This window comes from Eriocheir sinensis, chromosome 40 (genome assembly GCF_024679095.1).
Source record: "Eriocheir sinensis breed Jianghai 21 chromosome 40, ASM2467909v1, whole genome shotgun sequence".
NCBI lineage: Eukaryota > Metazoa > Arthropoda > Malacostraca > Decapoda > Varunidae > Eriocheir > Eriocheir sinensis.
The window spans coordinates 6,483,384-6,505,883 of record NC_066548.1 but is presented as its reverse complement, the minus strand read 5'-3'; the positions used below and the strand labels follow the sequence as shown (position 1 = coordinate 6,505,883).

Here is a 22,500-nt window from a genome sequence, read left to right as displayed (position 1 = left end):
AGGCAGAACCAAAGTCCCCGCAGTGCAATTCAACGCTTAGATCAGCACGCCACACGCTCGTTGGTAAAAATTCACGGAGTCCCTCGCCTCCTTGTTCCATCAGTGGAGTGTCCACCAGAAACAACGCAAAGAGGATGAAGACCGATCCCTTGGCGCCGATTTGCATCTCCCCCCTTAAGCCTACCACTAGAGCTTCGTCACAAAGACGCATCAGCATAACCCCAGACCACTCGGCTTCGCACATCTTCCAAAAGAAGGTTTGTGAAAGGGGAAAAATGGAACTAATATTTGGAAAAGGGTTCGTGACAACACTAGTTTCGCCAGCCGTCATAATGGAGCCGTAATCAGTGTCTTATCTTTTGCAGAATGAACTGTTTTGGGCGGTGAGGGAAGGAGAACTGGAACGCGTAGAACATATTGTGCGCCACACAGGTCCAGGCGTCAGGAGTGGTGCGAGAGGCTGCACGCTTCTGCACGTGGCCGCAGAAAATAATCAGCCGCACGTGGTTCTGTTTCTCTTGGAGCTCATCAGTCCTAACACTGTCAACAACGACGGCCACACCGCGGCTCACCTGGCCGCCATGAAGGGCCACACTCAGGTGTTGCGTATTCTGTTGAGTGATCCACTGTTGGATCCTGACAAACTCGACCCTTCTGGCCACAGCTACACACACTGGGTAGGATGCGATCACGCTTTTGAGTAACTACAGACTTAATAAGCATACCATGGCAAGATTTTAAGCATGCTAATTGAATGCCTCCATTTGTGTAAGAACAAAGGCATGTGAATTTTGAAAATTCAAACAAACACTGTGGTTATTTCCAGCTTGCCACTCACTTATTCGAAGCAGTTCTAAAAGAAGACGTGAGAAGAGTGCGCTCACTGCTAAGTGTTGGAGCTGATGCTGACCAAGAAGTGGGCTGCGCGGGCAGGGGACCGCTGGGCCGCGAGCTGCAGGTCACCTCGGCCCGACAGCTCGCCAGAGCCCTGCGTCACAAATCTATCCTTCGAGCACTTGATACAGAAGTGAGTGGGGATACAATGTTGATTTAAATTTACACAACACATAACATTTTGCTTATTTTACAAAATTTCTTATTTGCGTTTCTTTACTGAGAAAAAAAAAAAAACACTTTTTACTAATCTATCATACCATTGTGAGTAAATTAGAATTTAAGTGTGATAAAAAATATAACCGACTGGTTGAAAATCTAAAACTAAAGCAACATATTGCGGCACAGCCCCGAATGGCAGGGACCCCCAAGGAAATCACCTGCAGCGTCCCACAAAGCTCCGCTGCGCTCGAGTACTTACCGGTGAGAACCAGAGGAACGGTTAAGTATCTGTTACTTGGCGCGTGTTGACACTTTAGTGGGGATCGTGCCAGTAAAAGTATGTTTACTAATCTAGCTATCCATCTTGAATTAGAAAGTCTTCAAACGACGGACTGTAAACATGCATGGACAGTAATGTTCAACACCTTATAGTAATACGTTTAAATTTCTTCTGGTAAAGATGGGTACTCTGGACCTCCCTGTGGACGTGTCTCCAACCGAGATCAGCGGGAAGAACGTGTACAAGATGGACGCCGCCCCCAGGGGCTACGTCTGTCTCCTCGGCTACGGATCTTTCAAGGGCCGTCCGGACCTAAACCTCGAGGGTTCAGAAACCGACGCCCACAACCTGGCCAACATATTCAGCAAGATGGGGTACAGTGGCCGCGCCCACTTCTCCCTCACGGCCAAACAGACGCGGCAGCAACTGGCTGACCTCAGGGACAATAAGATGCTGGAGCAGGCCGGCTGTGCCGTCTTCGTTATTTCTAGTCACGGCGCTTCTCGCCGACACTTTCTGACCAGCGACATGCAGACCATCGACACTCAGTGGGTGCTCGACTTCTTCAAGGACTCACAGTGTCCCTCCCTGAAGAACAAACCAAAAATATTCATCTGGAACTTGTGCCGCGGACACCTGCAGGAGGAGAGCGGCCGAGGAGGCAGCCAGGGCGAAGTGAGCAGCCGAGTGGACGAACCGCTGCGGGATGTGATGTGCCTCGAGGCGGCAAGCGGAAGCTTCAGCTGGCACAGCTTCTCCGAGGACGCAACTCCCTTCATCGGGGCGCTGTGCCGCACTCTGGCGCGCCACGCCGCCACCAAGGAGCTGACACAGCTGTACAGAGACTTTCTGCAGGAGTACACCGACGTGGCCCCCGATGCTGTTCCGCAGCTCACTAACCACGGCTTCAGTAAGAGGTTTTACTTTAATCCAACAAAGACATCTCTAAATTAAATGTAGGCTTAAAATACAGTTATGGTGCGTAATTTTATACGTGTTCTTATATTAGTGACAAAAAATGAGGTCTTTTAATGATTGTATGCAGGTTTTACTCGAAAAATATTTCACGTTGAGTTTACCGGTACGAAGTTCTTAGAATATAAAAGGAAAAAAAAATGCACTTCTGCGTCCTCTTGGTTGTTGTTGTTGTTAAAGATCTACCCCTAGTATCACTAGGGGAACGGGCCCTTGTCCGAAAACGGCCCGTTAAGAGGGTAAATATGCTTCCTCCCTGCACGGGGGAGCACGGGCTTAGCCTAATGGCGGCCTGTAGCAGGGTGCCGACAGACCGACTCTATCGGCGATCGAAATCTAGCCGACCGAGTCGGTCTGTCGACGATGACTGGCGTATCACTGTCCTCTTGGTACTGCGTTTACGGTAAAGCAGCTGGTTCTGTGCGGCGGGCAGAGTTTTTTACTGCGATATCTTCCGAAAACGCTTTGCTGTTTGTACCTGTATGCATTTAGTCGAAAATAATTTTAGCTGCATTTAAAATATATTATAATGTTAGTTGATAAATAAAAATAATACAAAGTTGTTTTGAAACTTTTACCATTAAAAGACAACACGGGAGGCGGCAGCGGATAACTAAATTAAATAAGAAATTTAAGGAATAATCAACTGATTGATTGTAACCACAGAAAGCTGCGTTGCTTGCTAGACTAGGCTCATCTAGGTTTAATTAAAGAGCTTCATGTAGTGTATGTTTCGTGGCAATCGGATGCCATCAGTACATCACAAGAAGTAAATAGCGCCTCTAGTACCCGGGTCAGGGTACCGTGTTAGGTGCGTACACTGACGACACCCGGGTCAGGGTACCGTGTTAGGTGCGTACACTGACGACACCCGGGTCAGGGTATAGTGTTAGGTGCGTACACTGACGACACCCGGGTCAGGGTATACGACACCCGGGTCAGGGTATAGTGTTAGGTGCGTACACTGACGACACCCGGGTCAGGGTACCGTGTTAGGTGCGTACACTGACGACACCCGGGTCAGGGTATAGTGTTAGGTGCGTACACTGACGACACCCGGGTCAGGGTACCGTGTTAGGTGCGTACACTGACGACACCCGGGTCAGGGTACCGTGTTAGGTGCGTACACTGACGACACCCGGATCAGGGTATAGTGTTACATCCATTGACGGCAACCGGGTTTTAAGTGAATATCCTCGGCTCTTTCACTCACTCTCCTTTCAATTTACTCAGGATTAATTCTTTTCACTCTTTTCGGACTGTATTGCATTGTCATTAATGAATAAGAGATTTCCAAAAGTGACTCACGGTCTCCAGCTTACTCTTTGGAGGTTGACCTGAATTTTTTAAGTATGATCCTCGACAGTTAAAAAATGAAACTTCATTATTCGCGACAGAGGTTTTTCCGCAATTAGGTCCCTGAAAATGAAACATTATGTTTAAAAATTCGTGGTGGTCGGTGTAAATGTACTTACTCTGATGGCTTCCTGTATTCGCATCCTTGTGGAAACCGACCGCATATATTTACTGCTTTATGAGGATTCTCTTTAAGATATTTTCAGGTGGTCCGCCTGGGCACAATATAAATGGGAGCCGTATTATGACTTACAACCTTTGTTCTCATTCGAAATCTTCCCAGTGCGCGTGCTTCTTACGAGTACTCTCGCCTCTTTCTTGTGCCTCCCTTTTCCCTTTCCTTTCAATTTGCTCAAGATTAATTATTCTCGTTTTCTTTCTGTTTAATTATATCCAGGCATGCATGAACTGAGTCCCCAAAAATACCTGAGTACATCCACAGTCTATAGTACATCTTAAAAAAAAAATATATATATAATGGGGCAAAGGGTGAATTTCTTTGAAAATCAAAGAAAATGACAAATAATATCAAGTTTATCGTTTGACATTTTTTTGGTGTGATTTTCCATATACAATCAAAACTAATTTTCTCAGATATGCTAAAGCGAAAACAAGTTATCGTAGGGCTTCGAAAACTGATCATCCTTCTTCTCATCAGAAAGGAGTTGAATTCACACGCTAACTACAAAGCCTGACTTTTACCAAGCAAGAAGATGTTTGGTGATTTCTTTTTATAGTTACTGCTGGATGACAGGAAATTGTTTGTCTTCAAGGCGGCCGCATTGTTTAACAAGAAACTCACTTCAACCAGTGCAGTGCAAGCCCGACGGACGGGATCGATGACTTCAAGGAATTAGTTGTCGCTTAAAGTCAGATCCTTTCCACGTTCGCCCTTCTGGCCCTTGACACCCCTGGGGCCTGGGGGTCCTCTGACACTCTCTCCGGGGGCACCAGGAGCCCCACGATCACCTCGGCAGTTGCAGGCCTGTGGGAAATGTGATAAGTCGAGTGGGATAGTCGTCAGTACTGTATATAATTTACAATATAGTATCATGAAACTTTGCATGGAAACTTTTTTCTGACTATTACTCTTGACGATGGTCCTATTTACTTCTAAGCAACCAACTCACCCCTTGACTCCCTGGAGGTCCAGGCGCTCCTTTGTTGCCTGGAGGTCCTGGCGGGCCCCGCGGAGGTTCGCTGTCGGCCTTGAACGAACACTGGCCAGGGACACCAACTTCTCCTATCCCGCCCTTGGGTCCAGGCATCCCCTTCTCACCCTTCGGTCCCGGAGGTCCACTGAAATCTGTCCCTGTAACAGAGTGGAAAGATGAAATTGAAATAAAAAAAAGATAATAAGTCGTAAATCTCTCTCTCTCTCTCTCTCTCTCTCTCTCTCTCTCTCTCTCTCTCTCTCTCTCTCTCTCTCTCTCTCTCTCTCTCTCTCTCTCTCTCTCTCTCTCTCTCTCTCTCTCTCTCAATGTAGGAAGTCGGGGGTCGAGAGGGGACGAAGCCCCCTGCAGAAGTCAGGTTGTTAGATTTATTTGCATAAGAATAACCAAATACTCCCCGTCAGCCTCCCAGCTGCATTTCCGAGCACGAGTCTCTCCCTATCCGCCTAGCGCGCGAGGCCGCCGCTGGTGTCCACGGCTCCATACGCTAGACTTGGGACAGAAGCGTATAGCCTACGTAGGCTAATGTACCCGGACTCTTGAACTCATTACCCTTTTCCTTTTTTATTCATTCAAATTGATCTCGTTATGTAAAGGAGGCACAAACTCATCCATGAAAATCATCTAATGTGTGAGAGTAGAGGCAAATGGTGCGCCACACCCTTCCTTTGTTTATAAATACTTTCCCTTGAAGTGGCCGCTAATGCGCGCTAATGGCAATTTTCTGCAATTTATATTGCTTTGGTAGTGGTTTTAGAGGATTATAAGAGTACAAATCTACAGGTATCGAAAAATGAATATAGATTCAATTTTTACGTATGTTGGACCTCAGTGTCCCCTTGGGGGGGGGGGGGTAAAGTTATGGGATAGTTCACAAGGTTGGTCCGTGCAGGAAAATGAAAGCCAAAGTTGCTGCTGAACATTGATGTCTCCGAAGATAAATATTTCAGCGAAGGAAGGAGTCAGGATGTGCTCCATTTTGGAATTCAAGTAGTTGAAGACTTTTACATAGTAAGTAGAATTAGGAGAATGATAACAAACATAGATATATTGCTGATACAATGAGTATGGGCAGATGGTGAGAAATTCCGAAGAATCAACGTCGTGGTCAAGATACCAAGTAATATTATCGTGTACACTGACGCAGTATTCAGCATGGCACTGAAATTTAGGAGAAAGTAAGACTGAACAGGATGCCGATTAACTTCGGTGAGAGGGAGAGGTGTTCCACAGAATGTAAATTCGAGCGATGACAGCAAATGTTGCTGAAGATAATGAAAATTTAGTTATGGGACTTATTAAGACACCTCTTCCGATCGTTAGCAGAAGTTGGGTCCGACCTAGAGACATTCTGGCCCCGTCACCAGATGTATGTATGTATGTATGAATGTATGTATGTATGTATGTATGTATGTGTGTACGTATGCAAGTATGAATGTAGTATGCATTCGTGTATTTTTCTTTAAACTTTCGCATATTTAATATTTAAAACAAAGCTCACATTACCCGCTCAGTCACTGCCTCACGCACGACATAAAAGATGGGAACGTTGGTGTAAAAACAAACAAACAAACAAACAAACAAACAAACAAACAAACTATATATATATATATATATATATATATATATATATATATATATATATATATATATATATACATATATACATATATACATATATATATATATATATATATATATATATATATATATATATATATATATATATATATATATATATATATATATTTATATATGTTTATATATATATATATATATATATATATATATATATATATATATATATATATATATATATATATATATATATATATATATATATATATATATATATATATATATATATATATATATATATATATATATATATATATATATATATATATATATTATTTAGTGACATGAAACTTAAACAGCAATCTTGTGGAAAGAAATTACTATCTATAACAGTTATGATATTCAAAAGGAAAGTGTACGGTTTCTCACCACTAAAATTTCCGGACAATATCTTCAGAGCGTCGCTGAGGGATGCTACTTGTGCCTCGATGCTGGTGAGTATTTCCAGATCTGCATTCAGATTATTAAGACGAAACTCTAACTCATAGGGATTGGTGTTGCACATAGCTGTCGGTGGCTTTGGCTGTAAAGAAAAAAAAATGCACATATAGGATGTACAAAACACAGATAGTTAATTATATTCAATGTATGTTGACGTCTCGTTAGCTCAGAAAGTGAGTAGCTTGGTCATGAACTTACAGTGCAGCAAGAAGTGCGGTTACTGAGGATGGCAATGATGTAGTGCAGCTCGCTGGAAGATGGGCAACATGAGGGACAAGCCGAACCCTGCCAGTTGCATGAGCCTGGTAGCCCTGGTGGACCTGGCGGGCCTCGAGATCCATAGCCCGGAGGACCTGGCGGTCCAGGTTCGCCACGATGTTGTGTTCCATAACCTCCTGGATTTCCCTGGGGTCCAGGTGGACATACTGGACAGACTCCAGGTGGGCAGCCAGGTGGACACGGCGAACCCGGTGGGCAAGGAGGGCACGGAGTGTTTGGACACCCAGGGGGGCATGATCCTGTGTAGCAAGTAGGACAAGGGGTTGAAGGACACCCAGATGGACAGCTCATTCCCGGATAGCATGTGGGGCATGGGGTGACTGGGCATTGGGGAGGGCAGGGACTTCCAGGATAACAACGTGGACATGGGGTCTGTGGGCAGGTTGAAGGGCATGGCTCTCCTGGATAGCACTCAGGACATGGTGTCTGGGGGCATCCCGGGGGACATTTGTAGCCTGGATAACATTTTGGGCATGGTTCAGGCACACAGCCAGGTGGACAGGATGCTTCATCGTAACAAGTTGGACATGGGGTATTAGGGCAGTTTGGTGGACATATCTGTCCGGGATAACAAGTTGGACACGGTTTGACAGGGCACCCGATGGGACACTCATATCCTGGGTAACACTCGGGGCATGGTGTGGTTGGGCAGTTACTGGGGCATCTCTCTCCAGGGTAGCAGCTCGGACAAGGAGTATGAGGGCACCCTGGGGGGCATCGCTCTCCTGGATAACAAGGAGGACATGGTGTCAAGGGACATCCGGGTGGACAAAGCTCCTCCGAATAGCAGAATGGACATGGAGTGGTCGGACAGTTGGGTGGGCATTTCTGGCCCGGATAACAAACTGGACACGGGGTAACTGGACATACTGAAGGACACTGGTCTCCAGGGTAGCAGGGTGGGCATGGAATGACAGGACATCGACTAGGGCAACTTTCCCCCGAGTAACAAATAGGACAGGGCGTTTCTGGGCATCCTGTTGGACAAGGTTCACCTGGATAGCACGGAGGACAGGGGATGATTGGACATCTAGAGGGACATGACATACCTGGGTAACAGACTGGGCATGGACTTATTGGGCACCCTGCCGGGCACCGATCGCCTTCATAACACTCTGGGCATGGTGTTAGGGGACACCCTGGGGGACACCAATCTTCAATGTAGCATAACGGACAAGGTGTTTGTGGACATCCTGCTGGGCATCGTTCACCTGGATAACAAGTTGGGCATGGTGTTATTGGGCAGCCAGGGTGACACTTATCCAGAGGGTAGCACACAGGGCAAGGTGTTATTGGACATGCTGCTGGACATCTACTTCCTGGGTAGCAGTCTGGACATGGGCTCACCGGACAGCCTTGTGGACAATCCTCACCCGGGTAGCAAGTTGGACATTTGAATGAGGGACATCCTGGAGGACAATAGGTTCCTGGGTAACAGGGAGGGCATGCTGTTGATGGGCAACCTGAAGGACATCTCTCTCCTGGAAAACAATCAGGACATGGAGTTTGTGGACACCCTCTAGGACACGACTGTCCTGGATAGCACTCTGGGCATGGGGTGGGTGGACATCCCGGAGGACATGGGATTCCCGGGTAACATGACGGGCACGGCGTCCTTGGGCATCCTGGTGGACATTTGCTTCCAGGGTAACACAGAGGGCAAGGTGTCATAGGACAAACTGCAGGACACTGATCCCCAGGATAGCAGTCTGGGCAAGGAGTTACTGGACATCCGGGGGGACACTTCTCTCCAGGGTAGCACGTGCGACATTTTCCAACTGGACAAGTCGATGGGCAGATCTCTCCCGGAAAACATGGCGGACACGGCTTCACGGGGCATCTTGAGGGACACATTTGGCCTGGGTAACAGTCTGGACACGGTGTGAGAGGACATCCCGAAGGACATTTTTCTCCGGGGTAACAGACAGGACAAGGTGTGACGGGACACCCAGAGGGACAGCTCTGACCTGGATAACATACAGGGCATGGCTGTTGGCACCCTGGAGGGCAGGGAGCTCCGGGTGGACACGCGGGACATGGTGTTTGGGGACAACCGACGGGACATGGCTGACCAGGGTAACAATTGGGGCAAGTTACTTCACATCCTACTGGACATGGTCGATTTGGATAGCAAGGAGGACATGGCGTCGCTGGACATCCTACAGGACAGTTACTTCCAGGATAGCAAAGTGGGCACGGAGTTTGTGGACATCCAGGTGGGCACCGAGTACCAGGGTAACAAAGAGGACATGGTGCTTGGGGACATCCTGCAGGGCATTGTGTTCCAGGATAACAAGTGGGACACTCCGATATAGGACATCCCTCGGGACACGGCTGCCCACGATAACAAGGCGGACATGGTGTAGGTGGACATCCTGCCGGACAGTCCATTCCTGGATAACACACTGGACACGGAGTTGTTGGGCATCCCACAGGACATCGTCTTCCTGGGTAACAGGGCGGACATGGTGTATGAGGACACCCAGCAGGACAACGGCTCCCTGGGTAACAAGGTGGACACGGTGACTGAGGACACCCAGCAGGACATGGAGTTCCAGGATAGCATGGAGGACATGTGGGCCTCGGGGGGCATAAGGGACAAAGGGAACCGGGGGTAACTGGTACCGGAGTGGTGATAGGCTCTGTGCTGGGACATCCGGGGGGACAGTTGATTCCAGGGATACAGAGTGGACACCTTGCTTGCCGCTTGATGTAGTTCCTGTTACTGAGCATCACCATGAGGGACTCGAGAGTGTCTTCGAAGGGAGACCATTCGATGTGACTCGTGGCTCTCGAGCCATTTCTTAGATGTTGTTGGACAGGATACCGCCAGGGATGGAGGAGATCGTCTGCAAGATTATCGAGGACATCTACCTCAGGCAGTTGACTGGCTCCCGCAAGATGAGAAATCAGGGTGAAGGACGACCACACAAAGATCCACTGCCCCTTCATTCCTGGAGGAAGGCAAGATCATTCCCTTGAGTAATTTCTACAGATGATTCACCATAACAATACATTCTAACTTGAATCCATCTATCTATCTATTTATCTATCTATCTATCTATCTATCTATACCTATATCTATCTATATCTACATCTATATCTATCTATATCTATCTATCTATCTATCTATCTATCTATATCTATATCTATCTATCTATCTATCTATCTATCTATCTATCTATCTATCTATCTATCTATCTATCTATCTATCTATATATATATATATATATATATATATATATATATATATATATATATATATATATTTTATATTATATTATTTTTTATTATATATATTATATATTTCCTCTTTGCACCACACAACTCTTGCAGCAAGGATCACTGTATACAAGTACTAAAATATGTACACACACACACACACACACACACACACACACACACACACACACACACACACACACACACACACACACACACACACACACTTCCATTTTTTTTTGCATTTATGTTGCCTAGATAGTCATAACGAGGATCTACTTTTGATGTTACCTTCATGATCTATCCGTCTAGCTACTAAGCCGCGGGCCCGGGTTAAATTCCGGCCCAGTTCGCCTAGCTGTCTATCCTCCTTCTCCAGCTGGTCGATAAATGAATACCTGGGAAAACAGGGAAAGGTAAACTGTGGTAACCCGAATGTCACACTTGCCTCCTCTTCCTCTTTCAAAGATTGCTCCCTCCCTACAGGGGGGAGCACGGGCTTTCGCCGATGGCGGCCCGTTTGCACCGTGTCACGGGGTAAAGGCTTATTACCCACCACAGGCTCAAGGGCCAGTGCGACGGAGATAGGCTCAGGGGCAACGCGCGGTTTAGCATATGCTCACAAGTTCCGATCTTAGCTAGGCTTTACTTTACATTCATGATCTACTGATCCAGGTAATTGTTGAATTAGTCTCTCCTCTGCGCGCAGGGAGTGGAATGGATTAAACAAATCTTCCTCTCCCTCTTCTTGCTAATTTTCCTTCCAAAAGATGACAAAGATAAGTATGGGGTAACTGGAGTGGGTTCGGTATGTCTTCCTTTCCTTCCTCCTTCTACCTTCTTCCCTGCATCAGAACAGAGAGGATAATCGTGATTGGAAAGATGCATTCAACTTCCTTTTCCTCCCTCCCTCTTCTCCTCTCCCTATAATCATCACAAGCGAGGACAGGGAGGGTGGAGCGGCCTCAACGTGCCATCCCCTCCCTTTACCCTGCTACTCTCCCTCCCGACCTAAGACAAGGCTCGTCTGTGTCCAGCCAGGCCGCCAACATCCCCAAGGTCTCGCACGTCCCTCGACTAGCAGTGTGCAATCTACATTTTATCCTACTGGAAAATAAATAAAGTTCTAGTACATGAATATGAACGGAAGCATGCAAAATATGAAAAGAGTAAACTATATGGTTAAAGATTACACACACACACACACACACACACACACACACACACACACACACACACACAGACACACACACACATGCACACACACAGATTGACAGTAAAGAAAGACGTTAAACAAGGTGGCAGGATCTCTAAAATTATTCACACCTTGTTTAGAAGTGTATGAGACATTTGAGTGGGATGACATAAGGATCAAGATAGACGGTAAATACCTTAACAACCTTAGAGTCGCTGAGGGTAGTTATAGTCTCATTAAACTGAGAAAAAAATACAAAGAATGATCAAGAAACTTCGAAATTTGAAGCCAAGTTTGAAGATGAATATGAAGAAAACAAAGGTAATGCTTAATAATCAACTGGCAGGAACGAGTATAGTAATATAAATATCTAGGACACAGTAACTGAAAAGGAACCTGCCATGCACTTCCCCTGAAGAGCAAGGTGTACAGTCCTGCTAGTGAGGGATGAAATGCGAGGGTTTAGCGGAGTAAGGATCGAGTACAATGATATCAGACAGAGGTAAAATACGATGGGAAAGGTCTTTGTCACGCAGTGGACTAGTAATGTCTGATATAGATGACACACACACACACACACACACAAACACACACACACTAAAGGAATATCACAAGCATAATAATCCTAAATGAGCTGCGAGCAGCGGTGGTCTGCACCTTCACTTTAGGGGGAGGGACGACGGAAGCTGCGAACCAGAAACTTTTTTTTTTGCAGACCTCGAATTATCTGTCACGTGATCCTTCAACATATATACATTAATTTTAACAAAATGATCAGCCTTTGATCGAATATCTCGAATGATTGAAATGATGGTATGTTACTTTGTTTTCATGTTTGCACTCGCCAAGTGTATGGGAGTGGCGAGCTTGCAGTGCTCACCAAGCATGCACAGGGTATGTACACTATCTCACCTTCGACGATGAAGTTAATGTCTATAGAAAGACCTTAACGTTGCCACAGGTGAACTGCTGCAAGATCCGCAGAAACATCACCATGAACACACAGGCAGCGTGACTCCCTACACCTACTGGACACCCCCTGCTCCCCGCACAGCAACTGGCCTTCGTAAGCCTGCCGAGGCCCCAGTGCCGGCCTTGTGGCCCTCAGCAAGGCTATAGCTGGCATCCACTGCCACTGGCAGCCTTGCATCCTTGACTCTGTTTTAGCCCCAACTCACAGTGACTCTCTGTAGTGTTGGCTTTACCATACGTACACCTTTTCCTCATTATTCAACCATGTTGTATGCCGGGAGTAACGTGACCGTTCCTGCCTCACACAAACGCTGCTTGAGGAAGGGCAGAATTAAGTAAAAAAAAAAAAAAATAATAATAATAATAAATAAATAAAAAAAAAAAAAATAATAACGTTTCGGACTGTTTCCATCGATCACTGCATGCATTTTTATGACAGGAACACTTATATTACTAAGCACACTTTCAACGACCAGTTACTAGGTTATGGGAAAAAAAATCCCCCCTCTCTCTCTCTCTCTCTCTCTCTCTCTCTCTCTCTCTCTCTCTCTCTCTCTCTCTCTCTCTCTCTCTCTCTCTCTCTCTCTCTCTCTCTCTCTCTCTCTCTCTCTCTCTCTCTCCATTGGCTTGCGTATCTTTTTAGTACCTAGCTCCCTACTTACACATTTTTGTTTATTTAGCCATCAGTCTATATACATATCTATCCATCTATCTCTCTCTCTCTCTACCTATCTATCTATCTATCTATTCATCTATATATCTATCTATCTATTCATAGGATTTTTAATCAATGTGTTCTGTCTGTCAAGACATATGGATCAGAGACAAGGACACTGCCCATTCTCTGTACAGAAAATTGAGAAGTGCCGAAAGAGGGATGAAGATGTGGATGCTTGCTATGACAATAATGGATAAGAAAACTACAAATAATAAGATAACAGACAAAAGCAGATGACAGAATAGAGGCAATTAAAATAAAATAAAGTGGCAATGGTCAAGGCACATGCTGGAGAGGTCAACGGATGAAAAAAGTGAGACTGAGAAATAAGTGATATAAAAAGAACAAAAGGAGAGGCGTTCGTCAGATGGTATGATGCAATTAGAAAGCCAAAGGTTTACACCGAAACTAGAAATTATAGAGAACAGAAAAGAACTGAATTCGCTTGAGAATGACCTACAGGTATGTCCTGCAGTGGAATGATACATACTGCTGCTGCTGATATATATATATATATATATATATATATATATATATATATATATATATATATATATATATATATATATATATATATATATATATATATATATATATATATATGTCTGCATCTCACGAGTGTAGTTCAGAGGAGGGTGTTAACCTTTCAGAGGAGGGAGCCTACTGAGCAGGGCGGGGGCGGCACACAAGGCGCTCTGTGAGAACAAGACAGACGTACGGGCGGCGAGGCGATAAAACGGATCGTGGGCAGCTATACTAAATATACTATACTTTGCTGCTATTCTCTGCTGCTATAAATTTGAAAAGCATGCAGTCCAGGGACTGCAGAAAGAAAGCGAAAGAAAAAGATAAAATGCGACCAGACAAAGACGATAAGAATTACTTGTTTTGAAAAAGAAGGAATGAACAAAGTTTAATCACTTATCTTTATATGGGGTAACTTATAAACTATAGTCCACATACTCATGATTTTTACATCTGTTTGTCCCATCCTTATGTTTTCATATCCACCTTCCCTATTCTCTCTCTCTCTCTCTCTCTCTCTCTCTCTCTCTCTCTCTCTCTCTCTCTCTCTCTCTCTCTCTCTCTCTCTCTCTCAAGAAATGTGTTTTCTGGTGGGTTATACGAAGGGTCGATTTCCACACTAACGTAACCTGTCTGGGGCCATTGGAGCACAGGAAGAGCGTTCGAAAAGTCTCCCAGTGACGGACAGCCCTGGGTCCAGCACGGTAACTTGCCTCCAGGCGAAGTGAAGAGCTGTGACGTTCATTCTCCGTTCATCAATTATTCATGTCAGATTTTTCACTATTTTTTACATACATATATGCCTTACCGATTCAGAGACGAGAGTTTGGGTTGTCGAATTCTCTAAATGAGGTAACTATGATTCTCGGTCTTGTGAGAAGCCGCAGAGATTTAGGCAACAGGGAAGAGACATGTATTGTGAACGGGTCGGTCCGGGAGTTACGCGGCACCAACAAAGATAGGAGTCATAAGGGTGTTAGAACGATACTATATTATTGTTGTTGGTATTGTTAGCTTTTTCGTTTTTGTTCTTGCTCCTGATGTTTTATCAGTTATTATTATTATTATTATTATTATTATTATTATTATTATTATTATTATTATTATTATTATTATTATTATTATTATTATTATTATTATTATTATTATTATTATTATCATTTATTACTATTATCATTATCATTATTATCATTATCATCAGTATTATTATTATTTGTACTATTATAATCAGCAACATTATGAAAAGTGTTTTCTTCATAATACATAAAACATATCGTGGCATTTATTGGCTGTGATATACTGATAATCAATTGACAACTTCTCATATTCATTTTGCGTTTAGAGCAGCGGTGCATCTCGCCATGAGTTGCACAGTGCATTTATTTGGCTCACGGCGCCGTGGGTTCTCACGAACCGAATGACCTTTGACAGTTTCTACACACGTGGAGTGTTCAGGGTTTGAGTACGATACTGGCAACTGATTTACTATACCCATGGCCAAAACTACTACTACTACTACTACTACTACTACTACTATTACTACTACTACTACTACTACTACTACTACTACGGTGGCTGAGTGGTTAGCATGCGGGCTCCTCATTCACGGCGTTCTGGACGACGCGGGTTCGAATCTGCCGCCGAGTGGCCTAAGACTACCCACATGCTGTCCTGAAGACCACCCATCAACCCGGACTGTAGAGGAAACCGCCCAAGTGAATCAAGAATGAGCTCCGGGGGGCAGCACGAGCCAAGAAAAAGATGGCGCCACTATAAACACTTGCCTGCGCCATGACGGGCTGGGACCGACCACCAGGCCCATGAAGAAAGCCTACCTGCGCTATAGGCTAATACGTAAGAAAAAAAAAAAAAAAAACTGATGAAGATAATAATAATAAAAATAATAATAAAAATAATAATAATAATAATAATAATAATAATAATAATAATAATAATAATAATAATAATAATAATAATAATAATAATAATAAAAACTATGATGCAGATAGTAAGAAAATAATGGTAATAAATGATATCATCACTAGAGTTACAATAAAATGATATTTCATTATCACTGTTTTCATAGTTCATCATAGTTTTATTAAGTGTTATTTTCTCACTGCTATCATTAAAAACTAGACCAAGCAGTAGGAATGTGATTCTTGGTATCATATATAATTTTGCTTCAAACTTTTAATATTGCTTAAAGTTATACGAAATTCTGAGATCGAGGCATTATCCTGAGACATGAGATTGAGATATTCATGATGCATAATTCTATGAAAATTATCACAACTACTGGACAGTTTGTAGTTTTTATAGCTATTAACTTTTACTTGTAAAACACGTACAAACCACCTAACGTCTATAAACAAAGGAAACAGGTGAATAATGTATAACCTTATAATACAGAGCCATCACCCTCTCCAGAGCTCTAAACACCGACTTCTCCAGCTGGCGGCAGAAGGCGGGGACGGCGGGGTAGCTGGTGCAGGTGTTGAGGGCCAGCGTGAGGAGGCCGTTCTGGCAACCCCGGAGGACATCGCCCAGCAGGGGAAGGTGAAGCAACACGCCAAAGTTCCATTCCTGTAAGAGTGTCAGCATCTCCAGGTAACACACCCTGCCCGGGCCAAGAATGATTGATGCACAAACACCTTAAACGCATTCAAATATAAGAAAGCAACGAGTCTACAGGTTTGTGTATATGTCTGATTCTTCTTCTTTGGTAAAATATCTTATATTATCAATAGGGTTGTCATAAAACAAACAAAAAGATCAACTACAGACAGCTGGCAAACAAAAAGATCAACTACAGACAGCTGGCAACACTCTCTAATTGTCTCATGAACCCACTGCTAAAGTCTCCTATTGCGAGAACTCTCCCTTTTGTTATGTAATAATTCCTATGAATTCTTTCATCAATTGGTTAAAAGTCGTTATGCAAAAGCGAAGTTCTAACTGTTAAAAAGTGTCTCTGAAATATTTCCAACGATATAACTCTTCCTGCCATTCTTGCTAACTGTTGAGTTTAGAAAAAAAAATCCACTTTCCATGAAGTCATCGAAGCAATTACCCAAATTATTAACAACTGGCACAAGTCATTATGAAGCGACCCTTCACAACACCCCCAAATGACGGGTTTCTCACCATAAGTTTCAGGATGAAGGTGGACCACCAGGTAAGATCCAGTGCCGGCCGAGGGAGCCCCAGCAGACCGTGGATGAAGGCGGTGAAGGCGGGAGGGTCCACAAGGGGCACCACGTCATGCACGCCCCACAGCAGTGCCTCGGACATGGAGGCGAAGTGAGGCGGCGGGGAAGCAAGGCCAGCAGCCATCTCCTCCCGCAGCGCCTCACACCGCGACCGCACCTCCTCCAGGCCCCCGGAGGCCAAGTTGAATCTGCCAGAAAAGTCCAGGAGACCATTCAGCTGTCCGCATACAGGGTACAGTAAAGTTTGAGTGATTACTGGACCTGTGAGCATTATCGATCAAAGATACATTCTGTGTGTGTGTGTGTGTGTGTGTGTGTGTGTGTGTGTGTGTGTGTGTGTGTGTGTATTGGCTTCATAATAATAACAATAATAATAAAAATAATAATAATAATAAAAGTTCTTTTCCGTATTCGCAGCTGCTAGGCTATATATTTACAGTTATATACTGCAAACTATATTTGTTGCCTTCAATAATTTCCTTAATAATTCCTGTTGATCTGGAGAAACAAGAATAACTAAATAGGTAGATAAAACGAGATGAGCACCGCAGCCACCTTACCTTTACCTTTAAACTACAATTCACTGAAGAAAATGAAGTGGGGTGAGGGCTGGTATGTCTAACTACAGTATCTGTGTGCTGGTGGGGTTGGTGGGGGTGTGGGTTGCAGGTGGAATGGAGTGCAGGGCAGTTGCACCAAGGCTGGACAGAATATTTCGATTGTCAGCAGGCGGGTTGCTGCTCAGTAGGTTATCCCCAGGTTAGTCGATCGGTCATGTGACAGCTGATGGCGGGGCGTATGTGGGGCGGTGTCGAAAGGTCACTCAGGGAAAGATCACTTGTTGGTAAGGCGTGAAAGCAAGCGATATAAGAGGAGGGTGGGAGTTACTGTTCAGCTGGTAGAGACTGATTGGGTTTGTCTCTGCACAGCCTTGGTGGTGGTGTGTATGTGTCGGGGGTGGGGGGGGTTATGAACTGCTACTAGACATACCTTTTTTTTTTTTTTTTTTGTGTGTGTGTGTGTGTGTGTGTGTGTGCTATGACATCGCATTATGTCAATATGTTTCGAAATTCACAGGAAACGAAAATATGCACATAATATAATCTAGTCACGTAAATAATTATATGCATCATCCCCAAGTGAAAGCACTCACACGTATGCAATGATACCATATATATAGGTGTTAGGTGTATAGAAAGTGACTTGGAATATAAGATGACTTTACATTTTTCAAATAAAGGTGAACCAAACGTATTATCCGTACAAATTTTTGTACATGAGTGATGATGCATCAAAAGAATCCAGTACAATACAGCACAAGTTTATGCACTACAAAACAAGAATAGAAAGTAAAATCGCTCCAAAACAGCTGAAAAATTTCGCTCAATATCAATACTTAGTGACTCTTTGCTTTGGTAAGCAGGAGGCCTCTGGGCCATCTGGTTACACTAACTCAGGAAATACAATTATGTTTTTAAAGGCTCATTTTATACCTTAAAAGCGATGTAGTAAAAAAAAAATCAAGTTTAGGTTCGCCGACTTTTCCTGTTAACTGCAGAAGTCAAGGTTTGAATTTTTATTGTTCAAAGAACAATAAAGTCTCTACCTGTCATCTTATACAACGGCATTAATGTCAAGTTCCGGACGCACCTGTCTTCTATGCCCAGCAGGTAACCAACGGCCCTCCAGAAGTGAACGAGGCCTTCTTCCTCTTCCTTGGAACAGTAAACTCCGAGCTGGCGACCACGGATGAGCAGGACGCCGAAGAAGGCCCACTGAGTCACCACCATGTCGGCCTGCGATGGGACGGACACCTGTGCTGACTCGGCAGACGTAAATGCATTCGAGTGCATTTTTCTCACCTGCTGGATGGACCTGAAGGCTCTGAAATGCATTTCCAATAACTCATTATTATTCAGCACGCCACCAGGGAACAGCGGCGCTAAGTTTTAATTATTACATCAATTTTCACCCTTCCTTGCTTCCACTAACAGCATAGAATATGTATATATGTGTGTGTGTGTGTGTGTGTGTGTGTGTGTGTGTGTGTGTGTGTGTGTCTGTAGGCATCTCTCTCTCTCTCTCTCTCTCTCTCTCTCTCTCTCTCTCTCTCTCTCTCTCTCTCTCTCTCTCTCTCTCTCTCTCTCTCTCTCTCTCTCTGTCCTCTACAGACACATGGAGTGGGAGGTGGATTGATTTCCCTGAAACAGTCCATTCATTAACTTTAATTTCACAGCTCAGTAGACCTGATTTCACCCACCTACTCCACGTACTACTTGATGCTAATGACCCCATTCAGGTCAGGTGATAATTGCCATCATTACTGAAGTATCATAACTAGATTCCAGCTTAAGCTAAGGGTAATGGAGGAACTGTGAAGTATGATGTGCACTGAAACTGTGTGTGCTGCAAACAGTGATGCAGCGGAGCATGTGGGGCCCCCACATCATTGCTTCCTTCACCATACATGTTACTACCTTCCCCATTCCCAAGCCTTTCCCTGTCCTGAGTGCAGCTGTCCCTGGCAGGCTGGAGAGACATCCAGCCTGGGCTAACTATGAAAACTGCAGTCACTTTATGGACGTGTGCCGTGAGTCACTAATTCGCATCTTAGCCGTAGATAGGGAGAGTTTGGCCTTGGGCTTCCAAGACATCTTGCCTCTATGCTGCTCATGCATGCTCACTGCCTTTCCAACGCAGCGCTCGTGCCTCAACACAAACTAAGCACCAATAGATAAAAATGGTAATATTTAAGATACCAGCATTTTTCGCAGCTGGTGATTAACTAATGTGAAGCAGCGAGATTTAGCAGCATAGAAGCAAGATGGTCTCCGGGGAGCGAGTGGCTAAACTCTCCCTAGCTACGGCTCTGCTTTGCGCATCACGAAGAAGCCTTCGGCGCTGGGTGCAGCTAAGCATAAGAGTACATTGCTTTTTTTTGGGGGCGGAAGCGTCATATACACACCAAGATCACTAATTTTCCTACATTCAATTTCCCAATATAGTACATAACACAAATCCAGTAAACACACTAATGTTTAAACCCTCCTTACTTTGAGGATGGGTGGAACACGTCCCCCGAGTACCACTCCTTCACGTGGTTCATTGTGCTGAGGTAGCGCCTGTAGGTGGCGGCGCGGACGGAGGAGCGGTTGGTAAAGACGAGCACCTTGAGGACGCTGTGCACGCCGAGCAGACACACCAGGCCCACCAGGTTGCTGATGAACACGCCCAAGAAGTGTCGACGGAACAACGCCTGACCTCTGTGGGGGAACAAGCTGCTGAGTATGTTGGTTCTTTACTTAAAGAGAAAGATTACATTAATCTCCATTTTGTCCCTTTCATTACGAAACAACTAGATCAAAAAGAAAAAATATCCCCCATATATATATATATATATATATATATATATATATATATATATATATATATATATATATATATATATATATATGTATGTATTTGGGGAGGCGGTGGCTGAGTGAGTAGCGTGCCTGCGCCGCGTCCGGGAGATCCAGGAGGGACGCGGGTTCGAATCTTGGCCGCCACACTGCACAGCTGGGATTTTTTTTTCTCTCTCTCTCTCTCTCTCTCTCTCTCTCTCTCTCTCTCTCTCTCTCTCTCTCTCTCTCTCTCTCTATATATATATATATATATATACACACACACACCTTTTTATCTTGTCCGCGTCGAGCCAGGGTGGAGGACTCGAGGACGCGCCACAGTCGGCGGGGAATGTTGCAGCAAGGGCCAGCAGCTCCTTCGGCCGGGCTTTGCTACTCTCCTCACCTGCATCCTGGGAAAAAGAAAAATATTCATAAGTTATATAATAGGAGCATCAGTAAAATGAAGCATGAATCCTTAGGCACCAAAATTGTCACCTTGAAATCCTTCCGCGTCACTGACTCAAATATCTGAAAAATGTTTAAAAGATTGAAGTTACAATATATAAACATAGCTCTACAACATATTCTCGAGTAACTTGCAGGTGTACTTGCAAACATACACTGCTGGAGACATGTGACCTTCGGAACTATGGGAAGTGTCTCATCACCGTTCAGGATTAGGACGATGAAGGGAACACTGGGAGCCATATTTTTGGGGTCTTCACACAGTTACAGGGTTTACTCAGATTGCACCTAACGTTTTGGCCCTCCAGCATAGAAAACGTACCAAGGCAGCTCAGTCAGTAGCGGTGCCGGAAGTTCGAGTATGGCGCAGCGGTATTTAAAGATTCCCTTGCGCCTTCCGGTTACATGCTTGAGATAAGATGAGCTGCTGCTTTCCACATTGGAGAGAAGTCTGGCCAAGACCTGTCCTCTTCCTATAGGATGCATCCAAAAATGGCAATTTCCACAAAAGGAGATGAAATACTAAAGACGCGAGGTTGGTAACGAACATGAAATGCTGGAAAGACGCAATCAGTATGTAAGGTTAATTACTGAGGCCTAACTTGTATGGTTAACTAAAGTACATGGAAAATTGCTTACTAAAACTTTCTAAGTGTTACCGGTCCGAACCGTCAGATCAGCTACAGCATTCCCCGAGGCGGCAGTCAGCGGCACGCCGCGGGATGTGGGTGGAGCCCGTGGAGCATAGGGGGCCACCCTTCTCACGGTTCCGTTACCGTCAACCACAGCGTCACCACACACTGGGACTTTCACTCTTTGCGTCTTCTGCTCTTTCTAAAGTTATTTCAAAGGAATGCTAGAATACATTACTATATCTACACGTATAGACCGATATCCACGCTTATGTATCGCTGACGGGCGAGGCATAAATTTGTCAGTCCTAACCTTGCAGGTGATCAGCTGGCGGTGAGGATGGCGAGCGGGAACTTCCTCCGTGGGAGTCATCGTTTACTATCTCCAGAGTGTCAAGCTTGTTAGACCAAAGCCACACTTCATAATCTAGGCAGACGTTACACCCTTTGCCGCACGTGAGTCCGGAGCGTGCTACAACCACTGTTATCTGGGCCGCGTCCCGCACACCACTGGCGGCGTGGCCTACACCAGCGTCACAGTAACGCCTAGGCGGCGGCCGCGGCTCCATCATTCCTCGGCACAATGGGCGGGACGCGGCGCTCACCCTATGTTTACCTATTTTCTTACGAGACGCAGCATGTTATAAGCGACAGATCGTTCTAGCGCACTGCGCACTCAAACACTACAAGTTTTAGTTGCATAACTCCCTACGTTAATTTTTTTTCCACTGTCGTTCCGATCTGACTAATATAATAAAAGGTTAACGGTTAGCAGTTAGCATTAGTTTCCACTAATTTCTTTATCAGTTTATCAGTTTAGCCTAAGAAAAACTAACTTTTAGTTAATAGATTACCAATTAGCGAAGCTATATATATATATATATATATATATATATATATATATATATATATATATATATATATATATATATATATGTATGTATATATATATATATATATATATATATATATATAT

At 44.4% G+C, this 22,500-nt stretch overlaps 3 protein-coding genes and 1 long non-coding RNA gene across 8 annotated transcripts in view; 1 reads left to right on the top strand and 3 right to left on the bottom strand.

Moving 5' to 3' along the window:
- The window catches only part of LOC127009275 (uncharacterized), a 9,135-nt gene extending 7,302 nt beyond the window's left edge, over positions 1 to 1,833 (bottom strand). Inside the window, exon 1 of the long non-coding RNA XR_007761778.1 lies at positions 1,685 to 1,833. This is a non-coding gene — a long non-coding RNA (uncharacterized LOC127009275). The remainder of the gene's footprint in view (positions 1 to 1,684) is intronic.
- LOC127009272 (caspase-2-like) overlaps positions 1 to 4,104 on the top strand; it is a 6,895-nt gene extending 2,791 nt beyond the window's left edge. The window contains exons 1-6 of one of the 5 annotated variants that reach the window (XM_050882174.1): positions 1 to 257; positions 366 to 677; positions 827 to 1,027; positions 1,243 to 1,317; positions 1,517 to 3,204; positions 3,308 to 4,104. The exon at positions 1 to 257 is cut by the window's left edge and continues 137 nt beyond it. In XM_050882174.1, coding sequence (XP_050738131.1) covers positions 135 to 257; positions 366 to 677; positions 827 to 1,027; positions 1,243 to 1,317; positions 1,517 to 2,290 — 1,485 coding nt within the window. In that variant the 5' untranslated portion in view covers positions 1 to 134 and the 3' untranslated portion in view covers positions 2,291 to 3,204; positions 3,308 to 4,104. Of the gene's footprint in view, positions 258 to 365; positions 678 to 826; positions 1,028 to 1,083; positions 1,318 to 1,516; positions 3,205 to 3,266 lie in introns of those variants that run through there. The other 4 variants (XM_050882172.1, XM_050882171.1, XM_050882173.1 and 1 more) reach the window with 4 other exon arrangements.
- An 81-nt stretch (positions 4,105 to 4,185) lies between these two features.
- Positions 4,186 to 12,742, bottom strand: LOC127009271 (basic proline-rich protein-like). The gene is made up of 5 exons (XM_050882170.1): positions 12,527 to 12,742; positions 7,117 to 10,151; positions 6,847 to 7,000; positions 4,798 to 4,979; positions 4,186 to 4,652 (listed from the first exon to the last, which is right to left on the bottom strand). Exons 2-5 carry the CDS (start codon positions 10,147 to 10,149, stop codon positions 4,521 to 4,523), a joined length of 3,501 nt encoding a protein of 1,166 aa, XP_050738127.1. The 5' UTR covers positions 10,150 to 10,151; positions 12,527 to 12,742; the 3' UTR covers positions 4,186 to 4,520.
- A 3,150-nt stretch (positions 12,743 to 15,892) lies between these two features.
- Positions 15,893 to 21,897, bottom strand: LOC127009423 (uncharacterized). Its single transcript, XM_050882517.1, has 6 exons — positions 21,838 to 21,897; positions 20,713 to 20,837; positions 20,095 to 20,304; positions 18,692 to 18,925; positions 16,977 to 17,229; positions 15,893 to 16,415 (listed from the first exon to the last, which is right to left on the bottom strand). The coding sequence occupies exons 1-6, from the start codon at positions 21,895 to 21,897 to the stop codon at positions 16,188 to 16,190; spliced, it is 1,110 nt and encodes a 369-aa protein (XP_050738474.1). The 3' UTR covers positions 15,893 to 16,187.
- Positions 21,898 to 22,500: the final 603 nt, after the last annotated feature.